At 39.4% G+C, this 12,370-nt stretch overlaps 1 protein-coding gene across 1 annotated transcript in view; it reads right to left on the bottom strand.

Annotated features, from left to right (window-relative positions):
- Positions 1–8,835, bottom strand: part of GRAMD2B (GRAM domain containing 2B) — a 108,742-nt gene extending 99,907 nt beyond the window's left edge. The window contains exon 1 of the mRNA XM_021079875.2: positions 8,598–8,835. Within this exon, the coding sequence (XP_020935534.1) occupies positions 8,598–8,725 (128 nt within the window). The 5' untranslated portion in view covers positions 8,726–8,835. The remainder of the gene's footprint in view (positions 1–8,597) is intronic.
- Positions 8,836–12,370: the final 3,535 nt, after the last annotated feature.

Below are 12,370 nucleotides of genomic sequence, written 5' to 3'. Positions count from 1 at the left end.
AGGTTCAATCCCTGGCCTGGCACAGTGGGTTAAAGGATCCGGTGTTGCCACCGAAGCTGCACAAATTCAATCCCTGGCCCAGGAACTTCCACACACCATGGGTGCGGCCATAAAATTTAAAACTCAGGTTCATTTGTGTGCCTTCATAGCTCTAACTCTCGGCCCTAAAAAGACAAAAAGAAAAAAGAAAAAAAAAATCTCACTTAAAAAGTAAGTCAAAGGTAGCATATGTGAGTTCCTGTTGTGGTTCAGTTGAAATAAACCTAACTAGTATCCATGAGCTAGCTGACCAATTCTATAAATATTTTCAAATTCAGAAAATGAATGAAACACTCATAAATTGACTGACATACTATATGCTATTTTCTTTTTTTTTCTCTTTTGGTCTTTTTGGGCCCCTACCCATAGAATATAGAGGTTCCCAGGCTAGGGGTCCAATAGGATCTGAAGCCACCAGCCTACACCACAGCCACAGCAATGCCAGATCCCTATCTGCATCCTACACCACAGCTCATGGCAACCCTGGATCCTTAACCCACTGAGGGAGGCCGGGACTCAAACCTGCATCCTCATGGATACTAGTCAAATTCATTTCCCCTTAGCCATGAAGGGAATGCTGCTATTTTCTTATTTTTATTTTCTTACTTTTAACTGATAGTTGTTGATCTCTTCATATGGCGAGAGTTCTGTAATACTTCCAATGAAGAGATAATTTAGTCTCTTCTCTAGAGAAAGCTTAATTCTTATTGATAGGTCAGGCATTTTCTTTCAGATTCAAAATGATTCTTGATGATGTCATGCTAAGGTGTGAGGTACTATGTCACCTACACAGGGACAGTGGTTGCTTTCAGTACCACCTGGGGTTTGTGTGCCATAAACACAGGGATTCTGATAAAGTACGCAATAAGCATAAGCAAAGTTTGATATACTTTTATCAGCTGCACCAGCAAGTCCTAACAGGAGAGAATTTCTGCTTTGTCTTGGCTTTAAGGAGAACAGAATCCAGCAGCTATAATTTACACGTGTGATGGCGGGAAGAATTTGCTAGAGACAACCTTCTGGCTCTGTACACTTTCAACCTCATTTCTCTTCCATTACCTACATCCCTCTGATGCACTGCACTTGGAGGATATGTTGATATGATGGGACCACCTCTGACCCTGAACTTCTGTGTCTCCAAGCAGGGTGAATTTGCTTAGCAGAGTAATCCTGGAAGCCAGAGTGACTAGCAATAACTTACATGCACATAGAAGTGACGGCAAATCATACAAATATATTTCACTCATCTCAAATTAAATGTATTTCCAAACAACTTGCCTTTAGGATCATGGAGCCAAAAATGCCCTTGGCTATCCAACTGGTGGGAGGGAAAATTGGAGTGGAGAGAGGCAGCAATTAGAGGTGTAGCGAAAATGTTGTCTGAAACGTTTACAAAAATGTACGACTATGTGAACATATTGCTAGGAACATTCCAGGGTCTTGGAAGGGACCCACACAAGTGAGGATAGAAGCTTAAGTTTCTTTGGTTTTTATAATAAATACTCCCCTGATGGTGATACCTTCTGGTAAGTGGTTAATATGGGATATAGTACCAGCAATTAAGAAAAGATTACTAGTTCTGAGGGGTGGAAGTGAGGGGTAAAGGGGAGACCTCTTTGAGGTTACAGGACCTTTGAGGAGGTGGATCTGGAAGGATGCATATGAACTTTCAGACTTCCTGCATGTACAAAAGCCTGGTGACAGGACAGAGCACGTGTGCTGATGGAATGCTGAGTGCTCTGTATATGGAGACTGTGGGGAAGATTCTGGGAAAGATACTGTAGGTCTCTTCTTTTTGGCTAGTGCTAGGGGGTTCTGTTCTCTTGGAAATTTCTAACTTTCCTATCAAAGAGGCCTATTCTGCTGCCACCTCGTCATCTAACTTCCACAGCCCCGCTTCGCTACATCCTGGGGCCTTTTGTTCTCTGCCTTCTCACTTGGCATCCCTCACTCTCTGTGAGGCTCGGCAGGAGCGGGACCTCACCCATCAGAAAGAGTTTATTCCATCCACTGAAATACCTGCCTCACGCTCAGGACACTAACTACTCTTTCCCCTTAACATAATTCTGCTTTCTTTGATTGCAACCCCTCCTCCCTGCTCCAGGAGAAAGAAACTCATTTCCTAGAATTCAGACTCCCTTCAGGGTCTAAATAGCACACTTAACTCTACAACAGGAGCTGGGGCCATGGAGCTACCTAGTAAACATGGGTCAAGGTATGATGTCTATTCTGTTCCTGTTCTTTAGGTACCAGTGCTTCTGTCCTTTGCCCAAAAGCAGGAGAAGTGGGATGAGCTAAGAAAAAGCAAGGCTCTTGGGAGGGGAGAGTGAATTAGAAGAAGGCCAGCATCTACTTTTCCGCTCAGGGTGACACCTGGATGAGTAGACGAGAAGAAGCAGAGTCCTTGGAGCCACTGAGTGAGAACACGGTGAATGAGAGTCTAGGCTGCCTTGGGCCTGCCAACGTGATTGTTGACTGTGGCCTGGAGTGGTCACCAAACCAGAGCCCAGGGAGGATGAGGAGCCCTGGGCTGGTCCCACCCGACTAAACTGGATTCACATTCCAGTTTATTGCCGCCCCACAGTTGGCTTTTTTGGTTGTCATTTTTGTTTGTTCCCGCCAAGCCCATGGCACCTATTCAACACATTAGCTTCACTGCGCAACTTTCATCTTTGCCTACAACTGAAATAGAATGAAGCTTTAAAGAGAAATATTTGGGGAAAAGAAAATTTATTAAAACCAAGAGATCTAGTGACTACTTTGCATAATAAATCCCCTGAAAATAATTTTCAAAAATTCCTGATTTTTATTTGCCTTATGACTAATTTATGGAACTATTAATTCATCTGAGTTTTTTCCAGTCTTTCTATAAAGCTGAAAGTGATTCATGTTTTTCAAGGCTGTCCAGTGTTCTGTATATTTTGGGAAATGATGGCTTGTGAACTTTCAGTGTTGAGGGACTGTCCACTTTATGAGTGCCAGGGATTTTCAAATACGAATCATTTCAGTGGAGGCTGGGTTAGTATCCAAGAGTTTCAGCAACCTCTTAGTAAACCGCAATTAGAAGGAAACTTTTAACACGAGAAGGGCTGATAAAACCAGAAATATTAAAAGTATTCTCTTTTAAACTAGGGATAAGACAAGAATGCCTGAATACAAAACAAGAATACTATTTATACTCAACATTATAATGGAGTTCTTTGTTTGCGTAATAAAATAAAGATGATTTAAAAGGACTAATGTTCAGAAAGGGTAAGAAAAAATTTTATTGTTTCAAATAATATTATTATCTGCAAAAAACTTAGTCTACACATTATTAAAATTAATAAGGTTTGGGAAGAATGTGGAATATAAGATCAATTTAGAAACTTAATTATCATTCTGTACTACATCAACAAAAGAAAATGCAATTAAAAATATATTTCCAAAAGCAACAAAGTGTAAAGTACCCAGCAATAAATCCAACAAATGATGCATAAGATCTTTGTGTAGAATGTTCCAAAACGTTATCAAAGAATATTAAAGACCTAAATAAAGGCAACACCATGTGTATGAATAGGCATATTCAACACCATAAAAATGCCAAATTTCCTCAAATTGAGCAAGAAATCTGATGTAATTTCAAAATTCAGAAAAGTTGTTACTTGACAAGCTAAATTTTATAATTCTAAACTTTAAATGGAAGGACAAAGGGTCAAAAGTAGCCCATCACTTCTGAATTTGGTAAAACCTCTTACCTTATCAGGTAACAAAACCTTCATTATAATGCGACATTAATGAGGTCGGCAATGTATGACAAAGCTGGCGTTGCAGATTAATGGGGAAAGGAAGGACTAGTCAATAAACATGGGGCAATTAATTACCCATATACAAGATTAAATGATGTGCTAATTCATAGAAGAAACAAAAAGAAATTCCAGTTACAAAAGGATCCTAGTTTGAAAAGAAAACATACTTCTAGAAGGAAATACACAAGAACATTCTTATACCCTCAGAGTAGGGGAGGATTTCTTAAATCACAGAAGTGCAAATCATTAAGGCAATGAGAAACCACCTCACACCAGTCAGAATGGCTATCATGAAAACGTCTACAAATAACTAGTGTTGGCGAGGCTATGGAGAAAAGGGAAGCTTCATGCAATGTTGGTGGGAATGTAAATCGATACAGTCACTATAAAAAACTGTATGAAGGTGCTTTAAAATCTTAAAAGTAGAACTGGCATTCAATTCAGTATTTCTACTCCCGGGTATTTATATGAAGAAACCAAAAACATGATAATGAAAAGTTACCTGCACCCCAATGTACACAGCACCATTATTTATAATAGTTAAGACACAGAAGCAACGTAAGTGTCCAGCAACAGATGGATGGATAAAGAAAATGTGGTATTTACATCCAATGGAATATTACTTGGCCACAAAAAATATTGAAAATCTGTCATTTTTGACAGCATGGATGGACTTGGGTATTATGCTTAGTGAAATATGTCAGAGAAAAACAGTGTATGATTTCACATATATGAGGAACCTAAAAAATAAAACAAATAAACATAACAAAACAGAAATAGATTCACAGACAGAGAAAAAGCTAGTGGTTATCAGAGTAGAGAGGTAGGGGCAGGGGAATATAGGTGAAGGGTATTAAAAGGTACTAACTACTAGGTACAAAATAAATAACTTGTAAGGATGTAAGTACAGCACAGGGAATGTATTCAATATTGTATCATAACTTCATATGGATTAAAATCAATATAAATATCAAGTTACTATGCTGTGCACCTGAAACTAGTGTAAAGTTGTAAGTCAACTAAACTTCAATAAAGAAATAAAATAACTTGGGAAATTAAAAAGAAGAGCTCAGACACAACAGAGCGCATGAACAGACAAGTCATACACTGGAAGAAAACGTTTACAACACACACGGCTAACAAAGGATCAGTATCTGAAGTCTTTCGAAAAGTACATAAAAATAAGGAAAAGATAGCAACCTCTCCCTCTGCCTTTCCCCGAAAGGGTCATAAACCCATAAGTGGGAATTTCAAAGAAGAGGAAACGAAAATGACCAATAAACATGTGGAAAGACGCTTCTCTTATGTTAATAAGTGACAGGCACATTCAAACTGTTGACGCCGAGATGCCATTTCCTACCTTCCAGATTAGAAAAAATAAGAAGTCAGACAATGACAATGTTGTTGTGTTGTTGGGGCAGTGGAGTAACTGCTGGTCTGAGCGTGGATAACACAGAACTTTGGAACAGATATGACATAACGAGAAAAGCTGGTCATGCCCACATTGCATCCCTCTCCTAGGTGTGAACCTTAGAGACGCCCTGGCACAAGCGCACTGGAGACATGCGCAAGAAGGAGCAATGCCTGAAGGAGAAAGAAACTTCAGCTAACCCAGTGAGGGGCCAGAACGTCCTTCTGAAGGGATCACCCCATCGTGATAGTCTGCTACTCTACACCTGCCTGTGGTTTCCAATCGGTCGCTCTTAGAAGAGAATTCTAAAGCCCTTCATCCTCTGCTTGTCTCTCAGGGCAACAGGCTCCTTCCCAATCATTTCATGCTTGGTTCTGCTTTCATCCCAATTCAGCCTAAATACCACGTCCAGGAGAGTCCCTGACTTGCCACCACATCCAAATTTGTTTTCCCCATCTTATTCTCCGTCTCTGCCCTATAATTGTTTTTGATAGTAATAGATATTAATATGTGAATGATGTATGTATGTGTACGTGCATTCATTCCTAATTTTTTGGCCTGTCTTTGACATTAAACAAATGACCTCCAGGAAGACAGGGACTAGGTCAAACCGGCTTATGATTTTATCTGCGGTGCCTTCCACATAGCCTATAAGGGTTACTGAGCGAATCTTTGTTGAAGTGAATGCTTGAATAAAAAGTCTGCGTGAAGTGCGTCTGTGTTTACTTGAGTGATTTGTTGACCTGGGAGTACACCTGATTCCTCTAGTCCGTGGGAAGGATAATTGGATAAACAGTCACATAAGTTCTTCATGCTTATTTAGAAGGGAGGGGAAGTGTTTATCTTTTTATTTGTTCTTTTTAAAATTGTAGTATAGTCGATTTACAATGTTGTGTTAGTATCAGGGGTACAGAAAAGTGATTCAAATATATATACGTTTATATATATGAGTATATATATTCTTTTCCAGATTCTTTTCTCCTATAGGTTATTACAAGGTATGGAATATAGTTCCTTAGGCTTTACAGTAGGTCCTTGTTGGTTTCTATCTTATTTTTGACCTCAAATCATTAGCCAACACGTGCCTGAGAGCTTTAACAATTAATTAATTGATTAATTAATTAATGCTTTTTAGGGCTGCACCCAGAGCATATAGAAGTTCCCAGACTAGGGGGCTAATCGGAACTGCAGTTGCCGGCCTACACCACAGCTACAGCAATTCAGGATCGGAGCTGCATCTGCGACCTACAACCACAGCTCAGGGCAACACCAGATTTCCAACCCACTCGCATCCTCATGGATACTAGTTGGATTCTTTTCCGCCGCACCACAACAGAAACTCCTGACAAATTATTTTCAACGATTTTTACATACAGTATCTACTGTCAAACTGTTTGGAAGTACATGTAATGTTTTAGATTGGGTTTAATACACATTTAAAAATTGTAAAGACATTTAGAAATATATCAAATATGCAGGTGGAAGAGGCCTGGGCTCTTTTTAAAGAGGGTTCTTGAATTTGCGTTGATATAGGTTTTTATTTTATTTTTATTCCATTTATTTACCTGTACTTATTTAAATCATATGTATAATATTTATTTAAATTATACTTTGTATACTTTATCATTTTAAAAGTATTTTTATGTATTTTAATTTAATAGTATTTTTCCTGGTTAGAACTTGAGCTCTAAGAAGAGTCTGCATTACAGTCAACATAAGAAAAGGATGAAGGAGATGAACTGATTTAAGAAACACCCAAACTTCAGCAAAATATGGAAATAATGCAAGAGTTTTACATTTCAATCATAGGAATTGTGCTCTTGCTCAACCGACCACAACGTAAGTTAGGTAGAGTCATTTTAATGAGGGATGGAAACATTAGGCCAACGTTAGATAGATTTACTAAGAAACATTTTTCATAGATTCAGACTCTTGGTCCCTAACACCTCTTTAAAAAAATTATCGACTATTGAATTTATTTTCCTCACCGGACAGTTTGATAGGTGACATCTATTAAATGCAGTGAGATTTCTTAGTTTTCTACTTGATTTTAAAAAGCTATAATGTTGAGCACTTTTTTGCAGAAATGATTAAAAATAAATGATCGACTTTCTAACATGGTACTATGTTAAAGCGAAGTTTCAGCGTGGAGGTTATTCATCCGGCTTGACTTGGTAAGTTTACGTGAAAGTGACATCAAAGTTTACAACATTAGAAAAGCAAATTTTTGTTGTTTAGACCTTGACAATATAGAAAGAAATATAATGTTGTAAACACAAAACTTATGTAATGTCATCACCTAAAGTTCTTTCATTAGAAAAAAAGTTTGCAGCAAAGTGAAAGTAAAATCTATAAAAGTTTGAATCATTATGTTATATATCTGAAACTAATATTGTAAATCAACTATACCTCAATTTAAAAAACAAAGCTGGATGAGGAAGTTTTTCTTGTTATTTATTTCCACTTGCAGTTGATTTTTGTATTGTACAAGTTGCCATAGAATTATTAAGAGACAAAATGAAGAATACCTAAGTGAATTTTCATTAGAAATATGTAATTATCAGAGTGGTGATGATGTGGATATTAATATTTACAGCCAAAAAAAGACATGTTCTGAATCTAGTCAAAGCTGCTACAAATCACTTACAGCAAGTAGTTGAACGAGAGCACAGCTAATACTATTTTAATATTTAATTTAGAAAGCTCAAAAGAGGGAGATTATTTTAATATTTTTAATACATTACTATTTCGATAGGAATACAGTAATTGTCCATCCAAGTGAGGTTTTTAGTTTAACTATTTTTTAAATTGTTTTTTAAATTATAGTTGATTTGCAGTGTTGTGGCAATTTCTGCTGTATAGAAAAGTGACTCAGATATATATGTAGATATATATATATATATGTTCTTTTTAATATTATTTTCCTTCATGATGTATCCCAGGAGACTGGATAGAGTTCCCTGTGCTATACAGTAGGACCTTACTGTTTATCCTTTGTAAATGTAATAATATGCATCTACTCACCCCAGACTCCTAGTCCACCCCTCTCCCTACCCCTTCCCTAGTTTAACTCTTTGACTTCACTGTCTGTGAACCTGAGAGTGGGTAAGGCATTGAGTAACGACATAGCCGGCCAGGTTTCCAGGACTAAAAAGTACTAAAGAAGGCACTAACAACTTTTATCCCTTCATGGTGGTGAAGAGTTCTATTTGCTCAGCACATCACATCCTTTGCTGTGAATCTCCTTGAAACCCACCCGCCCATGCGCCTGGTTGTGCCTTCTCTTTCTCCTTGGTCAAATCCTCCGGAGGAAGGAACTCTCCAAGCAACACCTGCAGAGGCAGGTGGGATGTACTCACCTGAGAAACACCGAGCCGGGGCTGTCAGGGGCGCTGTGCGGGGCCTCGGTGCCCACCTTGCTCGGGCCGCCCGGAACCTCAGACCTCCACGTCGTGTCGCTGGATGACGACAGCCTCTTTTTCACCATTGTGCCCTTGTCAATCGCTACGCCGAGAAATAAACTCAAGGGCTCATTTCTCCTCCTCCCCAGTAACGTGAAAGTCTCTGCCTTTCAGCCTTGCTCAATTCTCACATTGCAGGAAGCTCTTTCTTCACATGACTCCTAATCTAGCTGAGGCGATTTTTTCTGAAGTCAGTTAATGAGTAACATGTAAGTATGACACAGAGTGGTTTTCATCCTACTCACATTTGCTCCAAAGGAAAAATAAACGTGTTTGGGAAAAACAGCTTTCGGTTTACTAACATGAACACCATATGACTCTGAATTTAGGCAGAAAAGTCTATGGAAAAGTAAAAGACTTCAAACAACAAGGTACAGAGACTAGCAGCATCTAAACATAGAAAGCTGGGATGCTTTCTTTAACTCCCAGAGCCTGATCAGCAGGGCAAGGAATGTGGATGTGCTTTATGCCTTTACACACACAGAAACTAACCAGCCCACGTTTGGTAAAACACACAGAAGCCTTAAGGCTGCGCTGCTTGGTCCTTAGAAGTTGAAGAGTTCTGGGGTTCTCATGGAAGCCAGGTGTACAAGTTAGGGGAACCTCACTATTCAGGTTGTGTATTTTGCTGGTTACAGGAGGTTGTGCCTTGTACCAAAAAGGTGATGCAACAAAGACAAATAAAAAAACACTAGGCACAGCCACATGGATGGACCTAGAGATTATCCTACGAAGTGAAATACATCAGACAGAGAAAGACAAATATCATACGATATCAATTATACGTGGAGTGGAGTAAAATGATACCAAGAACTTATTTATAAAACAGAAACAAACTCAGAGATTTCAAAACCAATCTTATGGTTACCACAGAGGAAACCATTGAGGGAAGGGAGCAGTTGGGATGGTAGGAATAACATATACACACGACTGTATAAAATAGATGATTAACAACAATGTACTGCAGAGCACAGGAAAATCTACTCAATTGTTTATGACATCCTATATGGGAAAAAAATGGATATATTTATATGTACGACTGGTTCGCTTTGCTGTACACCTGAAACTAACACAACGTTGTAAGTCAACCATGCTCCAATTAAAAAACAAAAAACCTAGGAAGCAAGGGTTTGGGCTCCATCCTTTGCTTTTGGCTGCATAACCACAGGTGATGCCAGTCCTGGTGAGTGTGGTGTTAGCCTCGCATTTCTTCCAAGACTAGGATGAAATCACATAGGAGAATATTCTCTGTATTATCATTATAGTTATGAGGAACCCTAATAAAAGCAAGAGGGGAAGTGAATTTCCTTTGCGACGATCTTTAATCACTGACTGTTTATGCACAAGAAAAACATCAGTTTTTCACCAGTGTTACTAGTGGCAGGGAAGGATTTGGTCCAGTGTAGCTCTGTACTCTCTCTGCGATTCCCCCTGTGATGAGTCAGTGACATTGGAGAATGACTGGCTTAAGTGAAGTACACAGGTTCTGATTGTGGAAGAGAGCAAAGTTTCTTCAGAAATCAAACCTTGAGCCTGGCCCTTGTTAGCACTTTGCTCTAACCCGCTGATAACCAGCCAGGGACAGGTTTGGGCTGCTCCATGGCAGCACTGACTCTAAGCACACTTTTGAAATTAACGCATATCTTTCAGTGGGATTTTGCTGGTGCCTAATAAGTTGACCAATTTGGAGTTCCCGTCATGGTGCAGTGGTTAACAAATCTGACTAGGAACCATGAGGTTGCAGGTTCGATCCACAGCCTTGCTCAGTGGGTTAAGGATCCAGCTTTGCCGTGTGCTGTGGTGTAGGTCCCAGACATGGCTTGGTTCCCGAGTTGTTGTAGCTCTGGCATAGGCCGGTGGCTACAGCTCCGATTAGACCTCTAGCCTGGGAACCTCCATATGCCATGGGAAACAGTCCTAGAAAAGGCAAAAAGACAAAAAAAAAAAAAGTTGACCAATTCATCCCACTTGGTCCAGGACTTTCTTAGTTTTATCACTGAATGCCCCACATCATAGGAACCTCTTAGGGCCAAGGAAATTGAAGCAGGTGATCACCCTGTTCCACTGTTCTCGTGCTACAATTCTGATGCTGCATTGCACCCAGCTGCCCTCCTTATCCATTTTTGATAGTGTCTGTATGTCTCTTTCTCCCCTTATACTTCTCACGTTCGCCTTTTGCATTGGAGTTATGTTGGAAAGATAAAGCTAAGTTATACTAAAGAGGATTAATCAAATCATCATGACCTACAGGTTATCATACTAAGTAATATAAGTCAGACAGAAGGAAGATGAATACCATACGCTATTACTTATATGTGGAATCTAAAAAAGTGATACAAAATGAAATTATTTACAAAACAGACATAGACTCACAGACATAGAAAACAAACTTATGGTTGGTTACCAAAGGGGAAAGGTGGGAGAGGGATGGATTAGGAGTTTGGGATTAACAGATACACACTACTATATATAAAATAGGTAAACAACAAGGACATACTCTAAAGCATGGGGAACTGTATTCAATATCTTGTAATAACCTATAATGGGAAAGAATCTGGAAAAATATGTATATAACTGAATCACTTTTGCTATACACCTGAAACGAGCATGATATTGTAAATCAACTATACTTCAATAAAAGCAGAAATTGACAGAACAGTGTAAATCAACTCTAACAAGAATTTTAAAAAAGGATAGGCCTTGTGAACTAAAAAAAAAAAAAAAAAAAAAAAATCAAGAGTTCCTGGAGTTCCCGTCGTGGCGCAGTGGTTAACGAATCCGACTAGGAACCATGAGGTTGCGGGTTCGGTCCCTGCCCTTGCTCAGTGGGTCAAGGTTCTGGCGTTGCCGTGAGCTGTGGTGTAGGTCGCAGACGCGGCTCAGATCCTGCGTTGCTGTGGCTCTGGTGTAGGCCGGTGGCTACAGCTCCGATTCGACCCCTAGCCCGGGAACCTCCATATGCCGCAGGAGCAGCCCAAGAAATGGCAAAAGAAAAAAAAAAAAAAAAAGACAAAAAAAAAAAAAAAAAAGAGTTCCTGTGTGGCTTAGAAGGTTAAGAAGTGTCCATGAGAATGTGGGTTCAATTCCTGGCCTCGCTCAGTGGGTTTAGGATCCACTATTGCCACAAACAGCAATGTAGGTTGCAGCAGAGGCTCGTATCCTGTGTTGCTGTGGCTGTGGCGTACGCTGGCAGCTGCAGCTTCCATTTGACCCCTAGCTCAGGAACTTCCACATGCTGCAGGTTTGGCCATAAGAGGGAAAAAAAATATCAAAGCCATCACCATACCTCATAAAATAGTTAACAACCTGTAAGGTAGCTTTTGCTCTTTGTAAACAAAAAAGTCTAATCTGCAAAGACATTTATAAGTAATGAAACACAGTATGTTGCTGTTTTCCAGGCAGGTTTGGATTTTAATTGGGGGCAAAGCTTAACTCAGGACAACGTCTCTAAAGGAGGAAACCCCAGTGTCCCTAGCTAGTCTTTGGGCATATTTTTCAAAAGAGGAATTTTCTTAATTCTCATTCCATCAACAATGTTTTATCACCAAAACTCCATGCTAGCTGCTGTGAGTGATACAAAAATATTTTAAGAAGTAGGTCCTTGCTCCAATAATGTAGCTAAGAAAATATAAATAATAGAAAAGTTAACTAATGATAAAAGAGGAGGGGAG

Source organism: Sus scrofa, chromosome 2 (genome assembly GCF_054392235.1).
Source record: "Sus scrofa isolate SSC_HxYL_T2T_F1_AM1 chromosome 2, Sscrofa_HxYL_maternal_Yorkshire_Landrace_v2.0, whole genome shotgun sequence".
Lineage (NCBI taxonomy): Eukaryota > Metazoa > Chordata > Mammalia > Artiodactyla > Suidae > Sus > Sus scrofa.
Note: the sequence above shows the minus strand (reverse complement) of the source record. Positions and strands in the feature narration are given on the sequence as shown.